The sequence below is a fragment of the Chrysemys picta genome, chromosome 5 (assembly GCF_011386835.1).
Source record: "Chrysemys picta bellii isolate R12L10 chromosome 5, ASM1138683v2, whole genome shotgun sequence".
NCBI classification, from domain to species: Eukaryota; Metazoa; Chordata; order Testudines; family Emydidae; genus Chrysemys; species Chrysemys picta.
The window spans coordinates 14,458,146-14,486,085 of NC_088795.1; the positions used below are offsets into that span (position 1 = coordinate 14,458,146).

The 27,940-nt window shown below is 43.7% G+C and overlaps 2 protein-coding genes across 7 annotated transcripts; one reads left to right on the forward strand and one right to left on the reverse strand.

Annotated features, from left to right (window-relative positions):
• On the reverse strand, positions 1-27,903 carry LOC101932633 (protein FAM47E-like). Of its 6 annotated transcripts, none has more exons than XM_065595965.1 (8): positions 27,778-27,898; positions 8,810-9,188; positions 7,242-7,399; positions 5,295-5,451; positions 4,500-4,706; positions 3,075-3,227; positions 1,123-1,200; positions 1-270 (listed from the first exon to the last, which is right to left on the reverse strand). In XM_065595965.1, exons 2-8 carry the CDS (start codon positions 9,173-9,175, stop codon positions 139-141), a joined length of 1,251 nt encoding a protein of 416 aa, XP_065452037.1. In that variant the 5' UTR covers positions 9,176-9,188; positions 27,778-27,898; the 3' UTR covers positions 1-138. The 6 variants fall into 6 exon arrangements, with proteins under 6 accessions (XP_065452037.1, XP_065452038.1, XP_065452041.1 ...); XM_065595966.1 differs by lacking the exon at positions 27,778-27,898 and adding an exon at positions 10,784-11,030 and having other exon boundaries at positions 5,295-5,448; XM_065595969.1 differs by lacking the exon at positions 27,778-27,898 and adding an exon at positions 10,784-11,019 and having other exon boundaries at positions 1,123-1,231; positions 5,295-5,448.
• LOC101932369 (C-X-C motif chemokine 11) lies at positions 22,136-26,196 on the forward strand. The gene is made up of 4 exons (XM_005304150.5): positions 22,136-22,293; positions 23,408-23,534; positions 23,627-23,699; positions 25,351-26,196. The coding sequence occupies exons 1-4, from the start codon at positions 22,236-22,238 to the stop codon at positions 25,372-25,374; spliced, it is 282 nt and encodes a 93-aa protein (XP_005304207.2). The 5' UTR covers positions 22,136-22,235; the 3' UTR covers positions 25,375-26,196.
• Positions 27,904-27,940: the final 37 nt, after the last annotated feature.

Genomic DNA, 27,940 nt, shown 5'->3' on the forward strand with positions numbered 1-27,940 from the left:
TCTTTAAACTATATTTGACTAGCAATTTCTAAAGAAGGAAACAATCAATCTATCTTTGAGATTACTATTTTGGGGACTTCCAGGAGCAGTTTCACTAGTGCTTCTTCTGTTTTTTGTGAATAAAGTCAGAACTCCGTGTTAATTAACAATTGTGGAGGAAGATCCTTCTCTGATCCCCTTGGGTCTCTTCGGAGACTCTTTCTTGTAGCCCTTTGAAGTCTGCTTTTGTGCTCCATTGGCATCCCCTGCAGCCAGCATCTGCAGGAGGAACTAAAACAAAACACTATATTATACATATATATACACACACACACACACACACACACACACACACACACACACACACTCAATTACTAGCAATGCACTTAACTGGCTGACTGTTTAATACAAAAATATTTTAAAGGAATTGCAGGGGATCAAGAAACCAATGTGATTTGTGTTTACATATAGATTTTTTTAAGGAAAGCAGTTTAGACCTGATGGAATGGTGCCTGATAGCCCACGATAATGAGATTTTCTGTATACGCACGGTTACCATACTGGTAACAGAAGTGCAAGCTTACACCTTTTAAAAATCCTGTCCAAATGACAACAGCACTGTTCCAACAAGCTATTAACAGACGGGTTTAAGCTGTTTCCTTGAGCAGTGCGTATTTTTAGTTTGTTTTCTAAATGAGAACTGATCTATCCAAGCTGTGTTAGCTGCCCTGAGGACAAATGCAGGCCTAATGATATTAGCAGTCTGGCTGTGTGGAGTGGCATAAACTTGCATCAGGGTTTTGAATCTGGCCCCCGAGCTAAGAGCACTGTTCCTGGCTTGCTTGAGCAGAGCCAAACCACACTAAAGCATGGTACCCGGATATGTTACATCTTGTTGTGTGGATGGGGCCCATAAATTACACCCTTAGCTAGTGCATAGCATGGCTGTATAACCAGCTTCTCGTATGGGTCTGAGACTAAAAATCCCCGTCCACGTGGGTCGGGGAGCCTGTGCTAGAAACAACGGTGCCTGAGCAGAGCTACGGCAAGCACGGCTCTGACTCCTGAATGCACAGGCCTAGGGCACCACGGCCCATGCTGTTGTGATCACGTCGACCAGCTGTTACACTCTCACTGACTTACCTCAGGCTTCCGGTAGCCCTTCCTTTCGAGGAATTCCTTAAACGCATGTGTTCCATGGAGCTGCAGGAGCTCTGCCTCCTAGGGGAATTTCCAAACCAGACTTGAACAGCTTCATATGAAGGGAAAACTTAAAGTAAGCTTGTGAAACTTATTTTTATTTACACCCTCATGGAGTCCACCACAAAGGGGATTTCTGTGAAATTCTCATCACTACAACAAACACCAATTAACCATTAGGCATCTTAATTAGCTTAACCGATTTCTGATTTGCTGCTTTTATAGAGATCTGTATCCAGGGGTAGCCGTGTTAGTCGGGATCTGTAAAAAGCAACAGAGAGTCCTGTGGCACCTTTCAGACTAACAGATGTATTGGAGCATAAGCTTTCGTGGGTGAATACCCACATGTCACATGCGTCTGACGAAGTGGGTATTCACCCACAAAAGCTTATGCTCCAATACATCTGTTAGTCTGAAAGGTGCCACAGGACTCTCTGTTGCTTTTTATAGAGATCTGGTTACTTCACAACCATGAAGTGTGGTTTTTTAAAGACAGACCATAATCAAATTTACGGTCACCTAATTTGACCTCCTGTATAACACAGGCCATAGAACTCACCCAGGAATTCTTGCAGAAGAGGAAATTATTCTTCCTTACTATGTAAGTGAACACTATCGAGCCCAATAACTTGTGGTTGAACTGTACAGTACCTTGTTTTTCAAGAAATGCCTAATCAAATCAAGGATCAACAGATTTTGTAAAGCTTTCAGATGAAGCAGATTTCCCATCCTGCTCCTAACAGGATCTGTTTCAAACTTACCTCTCCCTGGGCTTTGCCTTTATTGTTGTCTTAAACAGTACTAACAAACCCGAATCTTATCCTCCGCCTAAGCATTCTATTGACCTTGGTTGTCTCCACCAATTTTTCCTTGCAGGATTCCTCTGTCTCTAACCTTCATTCTCAGAGACATTCAAACCCTCTTGTGCTCCTGATCTGAAGCTAACAGAACCCATCTGGTCTGACATCAGAGTGAGTCAAAAGAAGCCCTTTGCATCTTTATCAAGGGTCCTAGAATCTGATGCTCTCTGACAGCTTTAAAGTAGAAAACAACGAGACTGCCACGTATTCATTGTAATTCAACAAACCAATATTGTATAACAATCATTGTTTCAAAAATTTGGTTCCCTCTTTCAAAGTGAGCAATTGCTAAATTCTTGAATTGAACTTCGGAAGCACTGCCCTCTAGTGGGCCAAGAGTATCTTTACTGTTCCTTAAACATAAATCTAGGGAGTCTGGGGGATGTGAGCACCGCTTTGACACCTGTTTGCTAGAACAAAATGTAAATGCAGTGGTTACAAAATGAGCCCCTCTGCTGTTCACCATCAGTCTGATAATAATGCTTGACCTTCTGTAGCACTTCATCATAGCCTTTTTTATGACTCATCACATCCCCTAATGTATGTAAGGGGTAGTTGTCTGTTTACATCCGTGATGAATTTGAGCCCTTGTTTATATGGGTTGATACTGCAGCCAAAATCCAATGCTTTCTGAGCTGACATGTCACATGCCTGATCCCTCCCAGGGAATGGCATTTTTGCCACATTGGAAAGTATCTGGTTAATCTGCTTTTTTACTGAAGCAAAAATGCTCTCACCTGCATTAAAGAATCACTTGAATTAAAACAAAATCCTTCAAAATAACTGCTGGTCTGTGTGTAGCTGCCTTTTACAATCGCAGCCATATACAGGCATTGCTGTGCCACCATTTATTGTGGGCTAAATTAACTGCCATGTCTGGACCACAACGGTGAGTAGGGTGGATAATATAAACCATTCCCTGCACTGTGACTGTGTTAGACAATATATGGTGAGCAGGCGTATTCCAATAACAGTGTAAGCCCATTCACTTGGTTGGGAACTATACCACCGAGAGTTCAGGGGTGCTTGCAGTACCTTTTCACTAAACTGGTTCCTTAAATTCTGAACAGTATCCACTGCTGGGTTTGGATCCTCTAAAGGTTCATTTGCTCTTTGTTTTCTCCATGTTTTTGGTTCAAGGTACCAGGCTCCATACCTGATCTTCTCCCATTTTGGTTGGGATGGATCCTGTAAAAAGATAATTGGTAATACTCTCTAGTCATGTTTGCGTTTGCCTCTCCTCCCACCATGTGTATGTGAACCACTGCTTTTTTCTGGGTGGAATGTCAAACCTTATGAATGGATGGGATCCCGCACTCATTGAACGTGAGATGGATCGAGTATAGCTGATTATGTCTCCCATTGGTCTCTACAGCAGGTATAGGTCCTAGCCCCGCTATAAGTGTGAATGTTTCATTGGTTATCTCTAATAATTACCTGCTTGCATTGATTTTTCTTTGTATTGCAAACAGCATTAAGTAGGGATCCACACAAGACAGCAATCCTCTCACAGAACCTCTCCCTTCATTCCAGGCAGGCAACCACAGCTTGGTTCTCATCTCAGACTTGTTAATTTTGTGGATGACCAGGGACGTCTCAGAGGATCACAGCTCTGGAGTCACTGATCTAGTGAATGTCTTTCCATCATAGTCTCTAAAGCAAAACTAGCAACAGTTTTGGAGAAGCAGTAATCTCTCCGTAGCTACATCTGTGATTTGCTTTCTGTTATAAGCCTACATCCAGCCCAGCTTTGCCCTCTCCCCTAAAATTGTCAGAAATGTTGCTTCCTCTTCAGGTTTGACACAAGTGGTCTGTGGCTAGTGGATAACGTTTTGCCCAAGTTTTAGGTGATTAAGATGAAAGCGTGTAGCAAGAAAAGCCATGAACAGGAGGGGTAAGAATTTGTAAGTTAAAAGATGGTCATCCTGTACTTTTAACTTGCACTTGCTCCCCAGTCCTCAGTCTGTGAGTTACACCAGCGTAGGTTTAAGAGGGTCTCAATATACCATCTCACACCACTGCTGAATTTGGCCCATTGGCTGGGAGCCTGTAATTCTGCACCTTATCCAAAGCTTACTGAGTTCAACTACAGTCTTTCAATTAACATCAATGGGCGTTGGATCAGGTACTTTATACAAGCAAAACATCTGCGAGTCAGTGGCAGTTTGGCTGGTAAAGGGACTGTACGGTTAGGCCCTAAATGATGTTCCCAGTTCCCATCTTGCCCTTTTTCTAGAGTATTGCCCCATGCAAAAATAAGGGTCCACAAATGTTCAAAACAGACAGCGATTTTGAGTGCCTCAATTTTTTGGTGCCCAGCTTCAAACACCTTAGAGGAACCTGTTTTTAAGAAGGCGGGTACTCAGCACTTCCCCTTTAACGTATCAAGATGGGCACCCAAAAATTAGAGCTCCTAAAATAAATAGAAACATCTGAAAATGTAGGTCCAGGCCTGTTTACCTTGGCAAGGCCTGGGTGGCACCTGGTACGAAGAGGACTCTTGACAGCAGTTGGTGGAGGTGAAACATCCAGATACTTTCTCAGCTCTGCTGGCACATTGTTTAATTCCACAACATGGATGGGCACAGACAGCACCAGCTTGGTTTCATATCCAGTGTCAAACAAGCTCAGAATGGTGGCTTCATCCACTTTGTATTTTTCTCCTCCCTGCAGTAATAACCCAATTGCACAGCGTAAGAGGGGAAAAAGCAGCTTCTCTCCCTGTCATTCTGGTTTGGCTAGTTCAGCACTCATATCCCCAGACCTCATCTTCCTTAGGATAGCCAAGGTATATCTCACGAGCCACAAGTGACTTCTGCTGATTGTATTGATTTTTACATATTTAAAATGTGCCCGTCATCGTAATCTGTAGGCACATTTAAAGTTGATTTAACAACCATACATGAATTGCTGAACTAATGTTGGTCAAATAAATGGACGTGACTCCAGAATGGAGCAGCTATGTGAAATCTGACAAGTACACTATGTCCCCCTACTGCAGGGAAATGCTCTGAGTAAACAAATTGACTTGACAGTATTCCAGAATAAGTCATGTTTGCTTGCTTTCCAACTGGTTGAGCTCAGTTATGCCCCGAACGTTCCTGTACATTAGGATGAACGTTTTCAGACTTGGGTGCCTAAAGCTAAGCATCTAAAGTCCTATTTAGGTTCTCAAGTCTGGAGAACATTGGCCTCAGTCTTGATCATTGCATTTCTGGAATGAGAGTGTGGGGTTTTACAGGTTCTTTTACTTACCAAAGAAGCCACCCAGTCACAAAACTCCTTAGTCACTCGCCTTACGTTCTCATCCAGGGGAGGAACGTAGCTCAGACTGGCCTCCTTTTTCCTTGCTGCTACCTCTTTCTTGGACAGGTAGGTGTACTGCGGATTCTTGCCTTTGGACTCCTTGCTGCTTAAGATATTAATGTTATAAAATAACATCTAAAATGTCTGATTAGCACAAACAAGACCCAGTAATAACTGGCACGGCACAGTCACTACGACAGAAGACCACATAAAACTTGTGTTTATCTTGCTTTGGCTCACAAATGGTCCAAATGACTTGTACAGTTGGGACTAAAATAGCACAGTGATTTCATGCATTAAACGTTCACCTCTGGAGGGCTTGGTTCAAATTGGTCTCAAACCTAGGGAAGCCACCTATCCTGCATCTAGCGAAAGTCCCACAGTTTGAAGGCCAGGCCTATGTTCAGATCTGCAGTTTTCTGGGGGGAAAAAGTAATCTGGCTAAAAACAAACAACCCTTCAAACTGGCAAACGATACATGTCAGTCACTACACCTTTCTGACACTGGAACCTTCATCCTCCCTTACCTGCTTGTTGTATCACTACTGAATGTCTTGTTTAGACTGTGAACTCTTCTGGAGTTGGACTGTCTCCTTGTGGTTTTGTACAGCACCCAGCACAATGTGACCACATTCCTGATAGCAGCCTCTGGGCAAGACTAACTAGTGTATTCTAGGACATCAGTTTATAGTCAGTATAATCTGAAGCAGGGGTCGGCAACCTATGGCACGTGTGCCAAAGGCAGAACATGAGCTGATTTTCAGTGGCACTCACACTGCCCGGGTCCTGGCCACCAGTCCGGGGGGCTCTGCATTTTAATTTAATTTTAAATGAAGCTTCTTAAACATTTTAAAAACCTTATTTACTTTACACACAACAATAGTTTAGTTATACATTATAGACTTATAGAAAGAGACCTTCTAAAAATGTTAAAATGTATGACTTGCATGCAAAACCTTAAATTAGAGTGAATAAATGAAGACTCGGCACACCACTTCTGAAAGGTTGCCAACCCCTGATCTGAAAGATGCAAGTAAGGGTATTTTGTGATCATAGAACCATAGAATATTAGGGTTGGAAGAGACCTCAGGAGGTCATCTAGTCCAATCCCCTGCTCAAAGCAAGACCAACACCAACTAAAAATACTGTCCCTTTGGTATCAGATTTTGTTAAAAAGGTTGACCCAAGAAATATTTTTTCAGTAAAAGACACGAGGTGTTTCTCAGAACACTGACCACCTCAAGATATATTATGCGGGTCTAGATGACTCCCAAACTCTTTTTGGACACACCAGTCAAAAATACTGTACAAAGGTTACAAATATGGAAAGGAAATGTGACAACTGTCCTTCTCTGCACAGGAAAGTACGAGGATTGACATAGCTGGGGGCTATGTGTCAGGATTAAGATGTATTTGCAGAAGAGCGTAATGTGAGGAAACTTGCTTTGGGCCATGTGCCAAGTTCTGGGCTGACTTTTGTCCCATGAAACACCACTGACTTTGTCAGGGTTACCTGGGGTGTACATCAGCAGAGAATTCACCTGTGTCTGGCCCTAGTTGGCACCGTTACCATATTACCTGTGTAAATAGACACTTTAAAAGTCATGCATTGGCCATGTTTGTTCTCCACCTATCTAGGGAACATGGGTTCCCACTGTCACTCCCTGACCCAGTTCTTCTGCATGGCTGTGAAACATGCTCTGACAGGCAAGACTCTCTGAAGGTGAATTGGCACAGAGTATGGAGTACCCCCAGCCTTAGAAACAGGCAACTCCTCTCTTTCAATACAGCTACATTCAGAGGAGAGAGATTGGACTGGATTGAACCCAGGCCCAGCAGCAGAAGGTGGATTCAGGTGGCCCTGGTGCTGCTCGCACTGTCCTGTCCAGTACTCACAGGGCTGATGACCTGGGACATGCTTCTTTACTTTTCCCATCCTCCAGCTGATACTGCACTTGCTGAGGGGTGTGGCTGGCCCGGTCACAATCCTCGTATCCACCTTCGCTATTCAAGTGCATCTCAGGATCCAGGATGCCCACAACCTCTTCGAAAAGCTGAGAGCCAAACAAGAACAGAGCATGGTATTCACACCAGTGCAGTTCCCGTGGAGACTGCGTAAGGGGGCACATAACAAACAGAGCTCCTGGACAGCATAGCGATGACCAAACGGAATCAGTCCTATTGTCCACTCACCTGTCCCAGACACCAGATGCCTCAGAGAAAGCTGCAAGAAACCCCTGAGTTGGCAGATGTGGGATAATCTGCCACCTGAAGGACTCATGCAATCCCCCAATAGTTAGAGATTGGTGTCATACCTGAAGCATAAGGTTTAACATCCCTTCCAAAACTTTGTTTAGCATTAACTACTGTATCTCTGGATAGTTATCTATATAAATGTCCGGTCCTTCTTTGACTCATGCTAAGCTCTTGGCCTGAACAGTATACTGTGACAATGATAGTCTACTGATACATTGTGCGAAATACTTTTCTTTCATTGGTTTTGAATTTACTGCCTTTAATCTCATCAAAAGTCCCTCTGTTTCATAACCCAAGGACACAAGTTGAGTCTATGCTGTGACCTGGGGTCTCACTAATCAGACCCAAGATTCCTCATTTACCCCACAAATTTCAAAGAGTTTGCCTGACACACTAAATACACTCTCCTGATGCTCTTACTGCTTCTTATCCTTACCCCAGTATGTTCCCTCATAGCATTCTGCCCTGACGAGGAATATGCTTGCCATGAATTCCTCTCTCCCTTGCCCCTCTCCCAACACGAGACTAACACTGTCCCTTTGCCTGGTCCCTTCCTCTCCAAATGACCATGTTAACTCTCCCACTCACCTTCACTGTCTGCCCCCAGCTTGCCTGTACAGAGTCCCTCTGAGCTCTGTACCAGAAGCTCCCTGCCCCAAACCAAAGGTGGAACTGTGTGCCGACTACTCTCTGCTGCTTCTTTGCATGAAGCAGTGAATGGGTAGGGACAGAGGCTGGAGGAAGATGGGGCTATTCGAGAGACAGGCTGGGGAAGAATGGGAGTTGGATCAGGTCAGGACTTGCTCTGGTGTCTTGGTCAAACTCTTACCTCTTTAATTTTGAGCAGAGACACTCACTGTCATGGAATATCCGGTTATATTTGATGTCTGGTAATAACTTAATTCTGCCTAAATACAGCCCCGTGTGCTTGCCTTCTAAGCAGCCCTTTAAAAATAATGCTTTCTCATGTTACATTTTGACAAATGAATGGGGACAGGTTCACTGACTGCAAATAATGTGACAAAACTCAAAACTGATGCCAGTTCAGATCTCTCGCTATGTTTAAAATCATTCACCTTGCCATGATGAGTCACATATTCTGAAGATTTTCTATATAAGGAACAGCTGACAACTGAATTATTTGTGTTTAAACTTGCCAGAAAGACACTTGTCTGCAAGAAGAACAGCAGTAATCATGGAACCTTTACCTCTGGAGGGATGCTTTCTTCCAGATGAGAATAGAGTGCTAGGGGGTGCTGGATCAGGCAGTGTTCTGTTTGTGCAATGTGATCCCGCCTGGCTTTCTGCAATGGACTGAGCTTGGAAGGGCTGACTTGGGTTTTGGTGCACTTTTTACTTCCTTTCTGCTGGGCCATGCGTGAAGCATCAGATGCGTGATTACGCAGAACAATCGGTACAGGCCCCTTTGTGCCACAGATGAGGATGTTGTCAGATGGTGGAGGGAAGCCGCTTCTGAAATCATCCAAGCCACTTTTCAAGAATCTCCAGCGCTGGCTGTTAAGGGAATCCGAGAACTTCCGTTTGTTGCGTTCTTGAAAGTACTTAGATGGCATTTTCTCCTGGTACCTGAAAGCAAACACTTCTGGTCGGTGCTGGAAGTAATGGGGCTTTTAATGAAGCACATGAACATCACTGGAGTTTCTCTGGTGTTCTTATTTGCAGTGTTGTTAAACATTCAAATTCCAAATGGCTCTGCAACTCCCCCATGTTTGCACACACTGTCCAGGGGGCAAGCCTGCTCCATCACTCAACCTCAGAGAAAAGCCTGGCCCTAAGAACGGCTCTAGGGGAAGCTGGTAGTGATCCTATAAAGTAGAGCTCGCCAAATGACGGAATTGCCATTCTGGGGAAATGTTGAAATTTGGTTTAAAAAAAAAAAAAAAGTCAAAATCTGGGAATTTTTTGCAAAACGAAATATTCTGAAATATTTCATTTTTATCAAAAGCCTTGATTTAGACAAGGTTGAAACATTTTGTTTCTACTTTATCATTTCTACTGATATATTATGGTTTCTTTGTTTATTTAATTTATAGTATATTATATACTGTAAACCGCAGTGTTACGAACACCAGAGTTACGAACTGACCAGTCAACCACACTCCTCATTCGGAACTGGAAGTACGCAAGGCAGCAGCAGAGACAAAAAAAAAAAAGCAAATACAGTACAGTACTCTGTTAAATGTAAACTACTAAAAATCATAAAGGGAAAGCAGCATTTTTCTTATTCATAGTAAAGTTTCAAAGCTGTTTGAAGTCAATGTTCGGTTGTAAACTTCTGAAAGAACCACCATAACATTTTGTGCAGAATTATGAACATTTCAGAGTTACGAACAACCTCCCTTCCCGTCATGTTCATAACTCTGAGGTTCTACTGTACTATCAACATTGAAGTGATAGTCAAACCAAAATGATAAAGTCAAAATGAAATGTTGTGATCATTCCAGCTAAAGTTTTTGGAAATTTATACATTCCCATGACACTTTGAAATGTTGTCAAATGTGCATTTTTTTAAAAAATGGAAAACTGTTGGTTGGAAAATTTTTCACCAGTTCTACTATTCAGGTTGTCATTATGGCTCATTACTATGCGACTTCAATTGCCCAGAATTGGCAAATTCTAACTGCTCAGGCTGAAATCATTCACTCATGGTCTATGCCTCAAACTGATTTTTTTTTTTTTAAGTTTCACTGAAAATGATTTAGTCACTTCTAAGAACACGATCAGGGAAAACAGGTAGTTTTACCAATTTAGAGTTTATTTGTTTTTTTTTTTTAATAGCTTTAGGGCAATTTTTTTCAAACACACCAATGTCCCGTTTTCAAAGCAGACTTAGACAATGAGGAACCTAAGTGCCATTAACTTTCAATGAGGTTCAAGTGATTTTACAATTGCTGCCCATAATGCCTCCATGGATTGGAACAGAACTTGCAATTTGGCAGGAAGATGGTCCTGTGGCATGATCCTCGTCTGCCAAAGCCCAGAAGATCTATCAAACAGATTGCATATAATCTAAATTTTAAAAAAAAAGTTTCTAGGAAACATCCAATTTACTCTGAGCATCAGACAGTTTAATTCCAGAAGTATGTTACAATAATTAGTTAGAATACCATGGTATTTTCTATTTGATTGGGAGCTGAAACTGCAAAAATCAAAATACATACCTTACGTGTTGCACAACTCAGGGTAAAACTCTCACATGCAAGATGGCATCTAGCTCTGTCACTGATGCATGGACTGGATTTATAAAATGCTCCCCATTCAATGACAGTGCAAATAAGTGTGTAGCTACGTTTTTAAAAATACAAACTCTTGCAGTGTTGCTTCAGGGCAGGCAGGCTCAAATGATAAGCTCCCAGTGCATCTTGCATACTGTAGGCATGTTTGGAGCTGGTTGTTGTGGAAACCAAATCCCATAGACTCACAAGTCCTCTCTCTCTCTCGCACACACACACAGAGTTCTTGAACAGTTTGTTGTGAAATGCAACTTACGAATTAAAAGCTAAATTTGATTTCACACCAGTAGAGTTCTCATGCATGAAGTGTTATAATTAAAAACTTGACTAGAAAGTCGTCCCTAATGTTTATAAAATGAAATAATGTTCTCCCTCAGTGATGTTTTGCTTCACACGATTATGCTAAATTGTCTTCAGTGTTGCTCTGCATTAGTGGGGGAATGTTCATTTAAAGAATAAAACAAACAATTTCTGATCCGGGAATGACTTAAAGGAAAAATGCTATCACTGACTCATGGACTTGAATGGGAACTACTTGTGTAAGTAAGGACTACTCTTGTGAACAAATGTGTCAGAATCAAGCCCAAAGGGAGTATTAAATTGGCAGTAGGCCACATCCAGTTAGTTCCTGACCACTGCAGCTCCCCTTATATATAGAAACTAGACAATCATGTGACCTAAAATAATTATGTACATATTACAAATACACAGATTAAAGGTGTCATATAGCTGTTGTGCTCATGTCTATAGCGGAGCTTTGGAATCCAATGATGTGCATACTACAAACACACAGATGAAAGTGTACTGTTGCACAGATGTTTTGCACATGTACACAGTGGGGATTTTGCATTTGTGTACCACTGCATAGAGTTGCTGCCTACACTGTCACTTACCGGCATGCTACTGCTGCATCCCCAATGGTAATATAGTACCAATACAGAACAGTGCATCGGCCCTTGGAGACAGAGAGCTCAAGGTAAATCGTAGGGAGCAGGTTATACCTCTGCAGCCACAGCAGCTGACAGTCACTGCTGGAGCAGAAGTGGCCTCAAGTAGGTAATTTTGAGTTTTGTGGCAGAAACTGGTAACTCGGATTGGGGCCTCACACTGGCTTTCTGAGAGAGAGCAGGGTGGGCTGGAACTCTCATCTCTCTCTCCTCCCTGAGGGACCAAACAGCTACTGTGCTGTCAGCTAGCCTAGCCTTTCACCAGACCACGGCAGCAGGGTAGGCTGGAAGTTGTAGTCTCAGGGGCTAGGTTATGAGGCACTCCCTTCCTTCAGTGCAAGGAGAGCGCTGAAGTCACTGATGGGGAAAAAAGGCCAGTAAGTGTGTGTTTTCTGTATACACCAAGGGAAGACAATTTCAGAGACTAGGGAAGGAAAATAGCTTTGTAGGTGGTGGGATATCTGTTTATTTTTTTAAAAGAGTGCCACCACATTTCAAATATTCAGTAAATCGGTCACTACATTTTTAAATAGCTGTTTATTTAGAAGGTCAAGCAGTTTCACAAACCATAGCCATACAAGAGTTGCATGACTATTACAGATGAACACCACGTTTTCTTTAGAGAAAGATTATTCAAAGTTTTTCTTTTTGGCGGAGTAAGAAGTGGCAGGAAGATGCTTCCTGTATAACTACGGTTGCCAACTGTCTAATCACACAAACCCAAACACCCTTGCCCCGCCCGCTGCAGCCTTCCCTAACGCCCCGCCCCTTCTCAAAGGTCCCACCCACTCCATCCCCTCTCCTTCCGTCGCTCGCTCTCCCCCACCCTTACTCACTTTCACCGGGAAGGGGGCTGGGTTTGGAGTGTAGGAGGGGGCTCCAGGCTGAGCCTGGGTCAGGGGGTTGGGTGCAGGAGGAGGTGTGGGCTCTGGGAGGGAGTTGGGGTGTAGGAAGGGGCTCCAGGCTGGGGTAGGGGGTTGGGGTGCAGGAAGGGGTACAGGGAGTAGGCTCTGGCCAGGAGGCACTTACCTCGGTTGGCTCCTGGGCAGCAGTGCTGCAGGCTAAGGCAGGCTCCCTGCCTACCCTGGCCCCACACCACTCCAGGAAGCAGCCGCCATGTCCTTCCTCTGGGGGAGGAGCAGGGGTCTCTGCGCGCTGCCCGCGCCCGCAAGCGCCACCCTCACAGCTCCCATTGGCTGCAGTTCCCAGCGAATGGGAGCTGTGGAGTCGGTGCTCAGGGCACGGACAGTTGGCGGAGACCTCTATCCCACCTCAGGGGCCACAGCGAGGGATGTGCTGGCTGCTTCCGGTAGTGGCGCAGGGCCAAGGCAGGCAGGGAGCCTGCCTTAGCCCTGCTGCACTGCCAGACTTTAAGTGGGCTAAAATCTCCCAGACTGGCTTCAGTAGCCTCTGGGATATATGGCCTGATTCTGGGAGACTCCTGGCGAAACCAGGAGGGTTGGCAACCCTCTATAACCCAGGGCTGATTGTTTCTAGATCTTATACTGAAAGAATTTTCTCTTTGCTTGCATTTACAAATGGAAGACTATTCATATTCAAAGATGGGTTTCAAATGCAGTAGATGAGCATCTGGTGACTACTGAATAGTAGTTCCTTAAAATGCAGAGGTCCATTTTTGTGTTGACATGCATCGGGTGAATGAAGCTGCAATTTAGAAGCAACAACTGATTCCCGCAACTGAAGAAATGCTCCATGTCATATAGCAACTGTTTCCACCAAGCTGGATTCAAAATGGGGTTTTCACTGACTCAAACTATTACCGCAGTCCAGAGGAATTGTAAGTCAACAGGGGTTTTACAGCGAGAAATGGTTCTTCATCTGCTCTAGCAGTGCACCAGCACATTATAACAACACGTTTTGCAAGAGCACAATCGGATCCAGAGCATCTAATGCCATAATAGCTTTGGACAAGGATAGCAACTTCAGATGTTTCTCTCCCTTCAAAAGGTGTTTAAGGGAGGAATCTTTATGACACTAGAGAAGTACACATCTGTCACCTCCAATTGTATTTTCCAATGGGAGGAAAATAATGGAGCAGAAGTTATCTAGACTAATACCAGTACCAACATGGAAAAGTGTGGGAAAATGTCGTGACATTAGGATTTAGGACTCCAGTGACATCTCATTCTCTGCACGGGGCGGTTTCTTTCAAAGCAAACTGCAGCTTTCTAACTGCTCAGAGTCCTCCAAGACCCCCGCAGTGCCCTGTGTCATGTCAAAACAAGGAGTGACTTCCATGATTAAAAACAATTTCTAATTGGGAATGAAGGTGCCCAGCAGGAATGGTTTGGGAAAGTCCGGCGACTAACTAGCTCGCTCTTAAATCTCCTCTCAAACATCACTGAAATGGTACGACACGGAACAGCTAGCTGTCTCCAAAGCTACTGAGAGAAGACACTGAAGCCTACTCCATATGGATGATGGCTGTGATTGCTTGTGAGTGATGATATCCCTCCAAGCAGCTCTCAGGCGGCTTCCGCAGGTTTTCCTGAAGCCCATGAAATACAGAGGAATCAGGGGAAGATAAAACAGGCTAAAAACCAGTAACTGGAGCTCCTAAAATATACCCTGCTTTCCTCCCTCCCCACAGCTACACTCCTGGATATTGTGCCGTACAAATCTCTGTTGAATTATTGTGTCCTTAAGCCAAGGACCTCACTTGGGACATGAAAACCATTTTCTGCCCAGCTCTACTGTCAACCCTGCAACTAAAGTCTGGCTCATCCTGTCTCTTCCTTCAGACTACGGGTAGATGGCAGCAGAGAACACCTTTCCCTATGATCTTCAGACCACAGGGCTACATAGTCATAGATAATCTGTTGGAAAACGACGAAGCATGGTATAGTGGGTTATCATTGTGTAACTTTGGGCTAATACTGCACAAAGGCCCCAAGAATCAACTACAGCCACTTTTTCAGTTTGGAACCTCGCCTTTAGCCAGAAAGCAGTAGGAATTTTGGCTGGAGGCTGATTGCATGGTGGCCTGCACTCGCCATGTCACAATACTGTCTTTGGACGTTGGTGGTATTTTATAGGGGCAGCAGTGGCATGTGCTGCTCCACCACATCCTGTTAGTAATGCCGTCATGTTGTCCACACTGCTTATTTGAGAGGTTTCTCTGCTGATATCGTAGAGAACCTCCATATCTGAAGATCGTTCCTCTATCTGCCACCCACTGACGTGCTCAGGTCAGTGGGCAATGCATGCTTAAGGGCACTGGAAGGGAAAGTTGGTAGCAGAAAAAGAAGAGCTTGCATGGATGATGTGGTATTCTGGGTGGATCAAAAGGACTGTTCATCCAAAGCTTAGCAGAGGACCATGCCGAAGGGCCGCCATGGTTGCAAACCTCCAGTGACAAAGCTACCATATAACAACAAGAAAATAAAGCAGATGAGAAAAAAGCTGTTAAAATACAAGCTTTTGCTTTAGTGCTACAGCCTCCAGTTCCTCCCTCTAGACTCAGTCAGGCCATCCGAAGTGTCTGCTCCAGGTACTGTCCTTTTTGGAACCTTCCTCCACCTTCAGGCCAGGCACCATCCACAAAATGCAAAGAGCCAGGTTGAGAGACCATCTTGACAGAGAGACTCCTCTCAGGAGAGGCGTTAGTTCTGGGGTTTGTTGGTGCTAAGGAGGCACAGCTAGAGTGGAGCAGAGGGTTGTGTAGTTTGATCTGCACCTGCTGTGGTTCATGCTCATCCTGACCAATTCTGAGACTAGTTTCACAGCTGTGAGCCATGTGCCAAGCAAACTGTTAATGATGATGGAATAAGTGGGCCCAGAAAGTCAGATGTTAACATGACCCTGTCGCTGTATAACACTAAACAGTCAAACACGGTTTGAGGTTTTGGGTACAAAGGTCTCAACTTTATAACCTTTTATTAGAGAGAAAGAGAGCAGTTAAAGCAATTAAAATTGTAAAGCATCAAGTGAGGTTTTAGTTTAACAATACCCCTTGAATGTTCATTCGCTTTAGCTATCGAGAGTTTTTAAATAAGGAAAACACAGATTCATCAGTCATTTAGATCAGTGGCTCTCAACTTTTCCAGACTACTGTACCCCTTTCAGGAGTCTGATTTATCTTGTGCACCCCCAAGTTTCACTTCACTTAAAAACTACTTGCTTACAAAATCAGACATAAACAATGAAACTAATGTCTGCTGCAAACTCTTCCTTGCTACCTCATTGCTAGAGAAACACAGGCACCACCAGGGCCGGTGCTTCCACTAGGCGACCCTAGGTGGTTGCCTAGAGCGGCAGGATTTGGGGGGGCAGCGTTTTGCCACCCTTGGCGGAAATTCGGCAGCAGGCAGTCCTTCTGCTCCGGATCTTCGGCTGAAATTCGGCGGCGGGTCCTTCACTCGCTCCCCACCGAAGTACCCTGAAGACACGGAGCGGAAGGCGCCCCGCTGCCGAATGCTCAGAGGAGGAGCGCTGCTGCCTCGGGTGGCAAAAACCCTGGTGCCGCTACTGGGCACCACACACGGTCCGACCAGCATCTATGAAACCTGGCAAACTTGTGTTAGCATTGGGGTGTTTAAGGCATTGATTTTAGCAGCCTTGCTGGTCCCAGGCTCATAGCAGTGTTGCGAAAGATGCAGTCTTGGCCAGCTAAGCTGGGCACTTATTAAACATAAGGTTAAAAAAAAAAAAAAAAAAAAAAAAAAAAAAAGAAGAGAGAAGGTGGGGAAGGAAAATGACACTAGAGAGGAGCGACAGCACGATCCCACGGCTCACATTTCAGGTGTTGTTCAGGATTTAGCCAAAGCCAGTGGAGGTGGCGCTGTCATTGGTTCTCTCTCTCTCTCTCTCTGGCCCAGACTGGTCAGGATGCCTTTCAGGATCAGGACGATAAAGAACCAATGGTATCATGGTAGATTTTAGGGACCCAGGAGAAGTGGGGATGGCAGCCATGATGGTAACACTCGCTCCTTCCAGTCCACCCATCTCTACCCCAGCTTCATGACTCTCCCCAAAGTCTCGTAAGGACTCCAAAGAAGAGGGTGATTGATGGAATAGCCCATTCCCCTCATTATTTTGTTGGCCACTTAGATCTAACTTCTGACACCCTAATTTTGGTCCATTGATTTCTGATTCCATTCTCCTTTGCTCACGACTTATGATCTTAACACAGTCGTTGGGTGGCGTCAATAGACCTTTTCGTTTGGACAAATTCAGTCTGTCTAACTTTTTGCTGACGTTTAGAAGCAGTTTTTTGTAACAGGCCGAGTTGAACTTTTGTTACCTTGGGCAACTTAGAGTGCAGGCCTCTGCACAACAGCTCTGTCTCCTGCACACAAGTTTTACTCACAAGGGTAATAGGTCCATTTTCTATGCAGCGTAGCTGTGTGGGGGAAGTCATGGCCACACAGGAAAGCAGAAGCAGCTGTGGAAATCCCTGTCAGGCTCTGTAATTTCAGTTTTGAAGAGTGGAACATTGCTCAGTCCATAAGGAAACTGGGACTTCCCCACAGAGACTCAAGGATCGCTGAGAGAATTCTGTGTCTCCTTGAGCCTGGAGGGCACCAGGCACCAGGGTCATGTCTGACCATAAAGGACACAGGTCACACAGCTATATCTTGCTGCTACTTATGTCCTATAAACAAATGACTGGGGAATTTCCTCACATACAGCTAGATTGTTCTTTTGGCTCAGGTTTCTAATCTAGAGCTCAGAATTACAATGCTAGTTTTGTATAAACATGTATGTACTGTAGCTCAGGGGTCTGCAACCTTTGGCACACGGCCCATCAGGATAATCCGTTGGCGGCCTGCGAGACATTTGTTTATGTTGTTCACCGTTCGCGGCCACTGGGAGCTGCGGGGGGGAGGGAGGGGAGTGTGCCCGCAGACAGTCAACGTAAAGAAAAAAGGCTCCCGTGGCCCGTCAGTGGATTACCCTGATGAGCTGCGTGCCAAGGCTGCCAACCCCTGCTGTAGTTAGTGTTTCTTTATCTTTTTAGCTTCCTGCTCTGCTGTATAATACACTCTTGCAGACGCTGTTTGTCATTTTGAAACCTGGAAGAGGAAGGGAGAATCTGTGCAGCAAAACAAGACATCCAAATGTATTAAATTAGCTAACTAAATACAGTAGAGATCATGTTTGCCATTCGGCTGCCCTTCTAATGACTCCAGTGTCTGCACAGTGGTAAAATGCAAGAGAATGCCTTTGGAGCACCAATTGTCCTCTGGAACATGTAGTAATAATAAAATCATACTATTCTAGATAAAAGTGGATGCACCTTGTTATTTACACAGGTGGTTAATGGAAGCACATTGTTACCTGATGTACTGAGAAAGTCATTCTTCAGAATGTAAATATACAGATTTCTTAACCTCAGTGCAGTTGTTAATTTATAGCAGCTGACCAGAAAACAGACCTCACTCACTTCCACGCTACTGCTTCCAGCTCTGGGACCGTCTCTGCCACCAGAGCTGTATTCTCTTCCAGACAGAGGGGCAGACTCTTCGCGGATATAAATTGTCCTTGCTCCATTGACAACAATAAATCTCCAACAATTTACAGCAGTTGAGGATCTACCCCAGACTATCTTACAGACCTGTGCAGTTCAGAATGCTAAATTGATGGGCCATAAAAGGCCCTTCCATGTGTTTTTGCTGTGCAGTTCATGAGTTCTAAGTCCATGCTCATGAAGAAGATGCTAAATGGAGGTAGTGAATTTACCTTGGACAGGTTGCAACAACCTCATTGAGGGATGGATTATGGCTAAATGATGCCTACTTCCACCTACAAACTTTGACATATCTTTGCCAGACGCTCCCTTACAGTCCGGTCCCCTAACACCGGAGCAGTTATTAGTCATTCAGAGCAGGTGGATGACATGAGCTTCGAAAGGCAAGCTTGCATCAGGAGTGAAGGGGCCATCTTCTAAGAACAGCCCTGTGACCTGTTATTTTATTTTGAATGCTGATCTAAGAAACATACCTTTTGAAGGAATGAATATTGAATAGTGCTGCAAGACCCATTTCAGAACATGAGTCGTGTTTTTTAATCATGTTGGCCTCAGTTATTAAGTTCCCAGGTGGAGTACTGTAGAAATGCTTCACTCTCACCAATCAATGTTTGAACAAACACCCTCATGACGCAGCTATGGACCTGATCCAAAGGCAGTGGAAAGGCACACAGCGACTTCAGTGGGATATTGATCATGGTCTAATTAAATACTCTTATTTCACAGATGGTGAGATTCAAAAAGGGACGTGGGGGCCTAATTACCCAGCACCTGCAGCTCCCACCAACTTCAAATGGAAGTTTTGGGTACTCAGCACCTCTGAAAAAAACCACACCTTAAGCAACTTTTCAAGGTGCATTTTGAAAGTTGATCTGGAATAAACATGTTATGGAAATAAAGAAGATGACTCTGACATACTTACGGGCTGAATTCTGCCCATAGATTAATGGGTGTAGTTTTCATTAACTTCAAAGGAAGTCCTGGGCACATATCTGAAGGCAGATTTTGGCCTTTTGAATCCCTTTAGCCATAATACTGCCGTATTAGCTGAACACTCACCTAGGAATCACCATTAACTTTATTCACAGAATGTGCTTCTTCCATCAAGTGACAGTAATATATCTTTTAAAAGCAGACAGCACAATAGAGCTTCGGTGGGCATTTTCTACTCCATGCTCCCCAGTCTTGGCAAGAAGCTACCTGATTTTTAAATCTTGTTCTGTGATTTTTAGCTGTGTTAACTGAAACTGGGGTGACCCAAAGTTTAGTTTGAACTAGTTTTAACAAAAGGCAAAGAGTATGAGATTGTGCTGCAATTGGAAAAAAAAAATTCAGAACATTCCAACAATTATAAATAAAAACATCTCAATTTGCCCTTTTCCTACCCACAAAAACAGAAACCCACCCACCCACTCACCCACCCACACAAAGAAGTCTTGTTCAAAGACCCCTTTCACTTCTGAATAAGAATTGTTTTGTGGGAAGTAGAAATGAACTAGTGCGAAGAGGATGAAGGCAGGGGATTTCTGTGGGGGAGAAAGAGAGAGAAGCAGAGTGCAAGTGAGCCCTTGTCTACATATCACTTACTTCAATATAACTTATGTCACACAGGGGTATGAATAATCCACCCCCCTGAGCGACGTAAGTTACATTGACCTAAGCGTTGGGGTGGACAGCCCTATGTTGGCAGGAGAGCTTCTCCCGCCAATGTAGTTACCGCCGCTCACAGAGGTGGAGTTATGATGCTGATGGGAGATCTCTCTTCCGTTGGCATAGAGCGACTTCACCAGATGTGCTACAGACAAGGCCCTAGTGTAGACTAGCCCAGAGTTTGAAGCTGAAACTCAGAGGTGCAAGAATGTGCCAAGAGAACTAGGCAGCAGATGCAAAAGCACATTCAGGATTAAAACCTAGACTGGAAGTTAAAGGTTCTTAAGATTTTGTTCAGCAGAAGCTGAAGAATGACAACTCAGTAATTAAGGGTAACACTTGTTTCTCACTAAGGTCAGAGAAAGAAATCTCCATACTTTAATAGAATTATTTACGACATTTAAGGGTACTTCTGTTCCTGCAGAATCAAGGACCAAATCCGGAGGGGGAAAAGCCATCTTTTGAGAACCCAAATCAGTAGAAGATGAACCAAATCAAGCCAGACTTAAGTGGAGGCTCCTGTTCTGTATGTCCAACCAGCTGTCTTGCCTTGTACCTGGGACTAGAGACTTAAAAGCCTAAGTGGAGTAATAGCTAGGACTGTCTATCATAATATCCAGCTAAGAAGCCTTTAAAATACAAAAACTAATCTGAAAGCTCCCGTAGCCTACAAGAGAAAAGAAGAACAAATTGTTCAGTAACTTAAAAGTTTAACATCTTACTTAAATAAGGCATTGAAACATTTGTCTAGGTTGACCCTTTTTGTATCTGCAGCTGACAATGAACACTGCTAACTGAACGGAAAAAGTGACCTGTCATCTACCTTTCAGTACAACATAATATGAACTACAGAATTACAGGGTGTTCTATTGTGAGCTGCTTTTAACAGCTAGCAAAAAAAGTATAATTTAGTTTATTACATGGGTGGAAACCTGAATCCTCGATCTTAGGCTTTACTGAATGTTAATTCGTTTGGGCTTTGTCCAGTAGGAAGAAATCAGCCTTTTGATAACACTAGTCAAAATGTTAATACTTTGTTTAATGTGGCTTCCAAGTGACTAATAGTCCCATAAAAGGAAACATAGGGCACTGGGAAACTCCTGCTGGCTAACAGTATTGTAACTGGTTTCAGAGTGGTAGCCGTGTTGGTTGTTGTTGCTGATACAGACTAATAGTCCTTGTGGCACCTTAGAGACTAACACGTGTATTTGGGCATAAGCTTTCATGGGCTAAAACCCACTTCATCCGATGTAACTCTGGCAGTAGCCACATCCAGCTATCCTCTGCCATGAGGGGTTCCAGCAATGCATGGAAGTGGTGGGGATATGAAGGTAAATGGGAAGAGAATAGGAGGTGTGAGGGAACCACATATACACAAAAATCCTCCTGGTCTCCTAACACAACAAGGGTTCAGTTGAAGTTAAAAGGTAGGAAATTAAAAGTCAAGAAGAGGAAATGCTTCAGTAATTAGATTGTGGAATTCACGGAAGCCAAGAACTTAACAAGGTTCTGAAAGGGACTGGCCATTTATATTCTTGATATCGATATCCAGAGTTATAATCAATGCCAACAAAAATGTGGCTGAAGCAACATTAAACTTGGGTTTGAGGGTTTAAGCCCTTCTCCAAATATTAGTTCCCAGGATGAGACCTAATAGGGGGTGTATGTGTGTGTGGGGAGAGGATTTTTCATGTCTGCCTACTGGGGGGTTCTGACACCTTCTTGTCCTCTGAAGCATCTGGGACCAGCCACTGTCAGAGACAAGATACTGGCCTAGATGGACCTTGGGTCTGACCCAGTCTTGCAATTCCTATAATCGTCTGCACCCATTTAGCCCCGGTGATGATATACTTTAATTTCTAATGCTGGGGAGCAATTCTTACCACATATAAAATGGTAAATCTGGGGGGGGGGGGAAGAAAAGAGTTTTTGGATGGAAACTAGCATGCCTAAATCAACCGGCACATAGAGCCAGGGCCTGCCAATATAAAACTAACTAAATAATAAAATCATAAATGATCAGACCCTTGGATTGAGAGGAATAGGCAAGGATTTCTTCTAACTGGAAAAATGAAACTAGCACAGACTTGCTTATCTACGGGGAAGGAAACCGAGCTACTCAAAGATAGATGGGGTTTTCTGATGTGGGAATTCCCGCCTACACACTTGTAGATTAAGTGAAAATGCCCTACAAATAGCAGTCCAGAAGCTCCCTCTGAACCCCACACCACATCTACTTGTCTCCAACTGAGCAACAAGTGGAAGAGGAGCAGCACCAGCTACAGAGCTGAACATGAAGTCTCTTATTCGTCTCTCACTCCTGCTTCTCCTGGCTGCAGTTCTGGTGCAAGGTACAGTAGCATTTCCCGCGGCACAGCTTGATGTTTACATTATTCCTGCAAACTTTCATTGCTCTTCACTCCTCTTTCCTGCAATGTGTCTTAAAATGATCACCTGTCTCAAACCCTTAGCACAAAACCCCTTGTTAAACGCTTTGCAGTCTCTTACAAGTGTTATGTTAGAGATCAAACCTGCTAAGAGCTGCACAGACACAATATCAGGAAATACTTAAGGCAGTAAATAAGAGGCAGCTGTTGACTTTGTGTAATTGACAATGCAAAGCAAGCTACAAGCAGGAAAATTCACTCATTTTGTACAATCTTATTTTGTTACTTAACGTGGTTTCTCCCCTCCCCTTCTGGAAACTGGTCTCTCCCAGCAGCAAAAGTCTGATTTGTCAAGCAAAGTGTAAATTAATGCTCAGTTTATGGTAAAATAGATGCTCTTCATTACAGAGATATAATTTTATTATATATAATCATAGAAAGGGAAGGTATAGGATTAACGTATCAGAGGGGTAGCCGTGTTAGTCTGAAGAAGTGAGGTTCTTACCCACGAAAGCTTATGCTCCCAGTACTTCTGTTAGTCTCAAAGGTGCCACAGGACCCTCTGTTGCTTTTTATAGGATTAACGCCACCAGCTCCATGCAGGTGCTGATGTGCAAATGTCTCCCACGCAGCCATGATCATGCCCAACTTTCATTTATTGAGGCAGTGGTTGAAATGTTATTTGGAGCCGCCTCTGCTGGAAATGAAAGGGTTAAATACTGCTTAACAAGTGATTCTGGCCCAGCTTCTCAAAGGTATTTAGGTTCCTAACTTCCACTGATTTCAATTATTCGATTTCCTGAATACATTTGAAGAACCGGCTCTCTCTGCTCTGATCTGTCAGAATACAATTCAGACACAGGCAATAGGCCAAAAAAAACAAACAAACAAAAAAAAACACAACAAAAAACCCCCACACCTCTTATTTTATTTCACCTGTCACAGATGCTAAACCTACACTGACTTTGGTGGAGTTACACCAGCGTAAGAGAGGAGAATTTGACCTAGTAGTTTTATCATAATAAACAATGTTGTGCTCAAATGTATTAATAAATCCGTATTCTTTATGTCATCGTAGGAATGCCAACCTCCAGCAGAGGACGCTGTCTTTGTGTAACAGCTGGTATACGTTCAATCCACCCAAAATATATTGCAAAGGTTGAAATATATGGGCAAAGCAGCAGTTGTCAGCAAATCGAAGTGATGTAAGTGCACAATTAATACCGTGCAGCGCACATTATTTTAGTATTTATTTGGTCACTTCCTTTTCATGCTAAGTCATCTTTTCTCCTGACAGTGTCACACTGAGAGGGAGCGAGCAAAGAAAATGTCTGAACAGCAAATCCAAGCAAGCATCACGCCTGATACAGGTAAGTCATAAGGATGCTGCCTCTGTCCTGGCTTTTTCTAGAATGCTCCACTTTGAGCTTTTTCGATGCAAGTTGTAGGGAATTCAACTTTGGGATTTGAGGAAATATTTTACTTTAGTCTGTACTAAACCCTTTATAAATCCAATGTTAGACATTTGAGAGACAAGTCTCAGCGCTTATTATCAGTCTACTACATATCTTTAGCAGCTGAGTTTCCTGGATCTCAAACCCCCGGGACTGACAGTACTGGCATTTTGGTATTGGGAGATACCGTTGGATGAGAGGATCCCCTTTTAGCACAGCGTACAGGAATCCTGGGTTTAAACCCCTTTTCTTAAATCACTGAGTCATCATTGTGCGGCTTTGTACTGGGTCTTTAAGTCAAATAAATCAAGATGCTCATTCTGGACAAGGGCTTATGAGCTCTTAACTTTAAAAAGGCCTAATTTGCATGCATTGTATTTACATATTAGATGCAACGAGGAAGCTGATTCTCTGTCTGTATGAAGTATTATCATTGACATGAGAGGCAGCAAGCTCAGGGCCTAGATTTTAATGTCACCCCTTAGTAGAGACCTATAATATTGATGTAGATCAAATGCACAATATAACCCTTTACAAAATACACTGTAATGATTTCCATTATGCACAGAAGTATAGAAGAAAAAAAAAAATGGATGGATCAGTGACTCCAGTAGGAAACTAATCCTTTGTGAGATGGTGAAACCCAAGTATAGGAATACAAAATGGGGTAGTGGAATAAGCTTGTTTAAATAATAATTGCATGCCCTAAGCTAGAGCACATGCAGAAACACAGTGATGGCCCGTTCCAAAGGGCACCTTACAAAGCGGGACAGCTGTTCAGAAACAGGCTCCAGTGCACCTGACAGTAAACTCCAATAGGAAGTTGACCTGATCGCCTAGAATTGTTAAATGAATAGATGGACTGTGCATAGCTCAACTAAAATTTTACTTTATAGAAGAGCCAGGCCTTTGGAAACAAATGGTTAACCTAGTAACCATGTATAACAGCTTCCTGCAATGGAGTCTGAATAGGAGATATGAGGCTTTCAGTCCTGGGCACTTGAAAGTTTTCTGACTGGGAAGGGAAATTTGATCATGAATGTGGCCCACGTGTAGTTGTGTGTGTTTCTGGTTTGGCATTGCCTGCCTGCTGTTTGTTCTTGTGAGCATTTGTGGGTTTTGTGGTGCACCATGCTTCCAGTTCACTGAAGCAAAGTTTTCAAGTGAAGCAGTGTCCTCTGTTGGTTACAATGGGGTTCTGAGAGTCAAGACTGCTTGGTTCTATTCCCAGTGCTGCTAGCTAGTCACTGTAAACCATATTCTGACACATTCACACCCAGCAAGTATTACTCTAATCCAGAAATAATCCCGTTGACTTCAACAGACTATTCCTGGAATAAGGGGCTATTCAGCATAAGTAACGGTATCAGCATCTGGTCCTGTGTGACATAGGGTAAAGTGCTCAACGTCCATGCCTCAGTTTCCCCACCTGTAAAGTGGGGGCATTGATATTTCCCCACCTTTGTAATGCACTTTGCTATCATGGAGATGCAATAATGGAACATGCTTCCACTGTACTTGAAGGAGGCCAGACCAGAGAACTGATAGTATTTTTTCCCCCTTCCAGAAATTCTTGAGGAGAAGTAAGTAACAGCAGCGACCCGAAAGGAAGACTGTGCAAAACTACTAGTGACCATGACTGCTCATGCCATTTACCTGCTCACAACGAGGCAAGCACCCAACCAGCCGGACTCGTCACTGGAGTGCTATTCCATAGCTTCTAGCCAAGAAAGTACATCATGATGTGTGATCAGCCCCACAGCAGATAAAATATTTGCAACTGTTTTTCTGTGTCAACATCTGTCATCATTCTGAACACTGGTTATTTTGACTGCTATTGTTTAGCCTTGTCAGGGTTTTTGTTATCAGGCACTTGACCTCAGCCAAAGCAGATTTGCTAAGACATGAAAAAAAAGTAGGTCCTCTCTGATATGCATTTACCTTAGAGATCCTGTAGACCTCCGTCCCAAAGAAACCAGTTGAGTCTTTTGGGTCAATCATTTATATTCTATGAATATTCAGGAATAGCATTCTCCTTTTTTAAAAAATATGCAAGGGAAACCCCCATTTAGATAAAAATAGCTTGATGCAAACTAACAAAAGCCAGAGTTTTAAAGCTTGGTTTAACTCAAAGTACTGGTTTATTAGTTTCATAAGAAAGTTTAAGAGGAATTGTCACCCTCCGTTTTGGATTTTTATCTTCCATCAGTTTATATCATACTGACTGTAACATTGAGACAATTTGTCATGAATAGTAAGTATAGATGTACAATCATTTCAAAAGACATACTTTGAAATACATAAAGGTACATTTTGTTTTTTGTCTGAGACTGTAGATTTTTTTTTAAACATTGAACTAATATCTTGAATTTGCACAAGTGTTTTGTAAATAAATAGATGTGTTGGATACAAATATTGTTTTTTTCTCTTCTAAGGAAAAAAATACATACCTCCCCCAAACACACTGTGAATAATATTACTGGACTCAATTTGGCACAGACCTTCAGCAGACATAAATCAGCTTAGCACCACTGCTTTCAATGAAGCAGTGTTTGCGTTGGCTAGGGGACCCGTCCAGTATAACAAAGAATTCAGTAAATAATTCTCCCTCTCTCCCTGCCCTGCCATTCTATTCCCAAAGCATGTCTACACTAGCATGCTGCAACTTACCCCTGCACTTCAGGGGCTCACAGTTCTCATGGGAACAACATTACCAACCCCAAAGTTTAAAAATCCCGAGTTAGGATCCCCCCCCCCCAAATGGGTTAAAAATGCCCTCCCCCTCTAAATGGGTTAAAAAAATCATGATATATTTTAAAGGTAGGGGAGCAAGTTGCACACTTTGTTACTTCAGCAAACTGAAGTCCTTGTGCTCACCATTGGCTTCTTGTCCCTCCATTCTCACCCACAAGCACCAGGTGTACCATCCTCCCCTCTTCCTCCACTTCAAGGACACACTGTAACTAGCCCGCACCCCATGCCAGGGAGTCTGTTTTCCTGCACCCGGAGAACACCCCTTGCATCGGTGCAGGATGTTGCTGCTACCTTCGGCTCCAGCACCTCCTGCCAGCTGCCTGCCTCTGGACCCAAGTCATCTGTGGTTCAGGCCTGTGGCTAGATCACTTAAGTTCAGACCCCTTCCAAGATATCATAAACAAGCCCCAACAGAACTGAACAGTTCTCCTACCCCTCTGGGCTACCAAAGTCCTTTTCTCTCTCTCTATTTACAAGCTGTATCTCAGGGCTTCCCTGGCAGGAGCCTACACCACTCCCATATCCCCTGTTGTCTGTACCTGGACCCTGAACTTTTCTCAGCTGGAAAAACCTACCCCCTCGACTCAAACCAACCACCCTCAGTCTACTTATTACAGCTTAGCTCTGCTCCCTCTGGCCAGGAGCCAGGTAGTGACACCTCCCCAGCTGCAGGGCATGACTAATTGGGTGCCTGTGCTACTCTTGCAGGTGGTGGGGGTTAAGCCTTATCACAACCCCACCCCCTCCCCAGGCTTTCTATGCTCCCCATTCCTCCTACATAACAGTGGTTCTGTGTGCCCTCCCCCTCCTCTTTTCTTCCCATGCTGCAGGTTCTAGGTGGCCACCTACCAGGGTCTGTGTTCTCTAGTCTCTTATTTCTATCAGACAAGTGTCACAATTTATAGGGTGTGTGTGCTCTATACCTCCAGCTTTCATACAATTTTTCTGAGAGAATCAGCTTTGTTCTAGGCCCTAGACCTTTGCTTTTTGCAGTGGTGAGCCTTGCACCTCAACTACCCCACCACCAGGACCTCTGGCTTCTCAACATGGCTCTTCCACCAGTCCAAGCAAGTTTAGACCCCTGGGAGAGACTTCACCCCTTTGGGGAGTGACACAGCCAGCAGGACAGCCCTTCAAAACAAGCCAGAATTTATCAGTCAACTGGAATACAATATTTAAGGGTCCTCAGGTTACCATGGCAAAGCAAAACTTAACTGAGAGCCCATGTTTGCAAAATTACTTGCCCTCTTTTCCAAAGCCTCCTGGATTTCATCTGTCTCTCTGCCCTAGAGAGCAGCAGCAACAACCATATATCACCATCTGCCCACATGTAGGCCTTTCTTTCAAATTGCTTTCATGCTGTGTTCACATGTTCTGCTTCCCTTGGCTCCAGGTGTTATCTA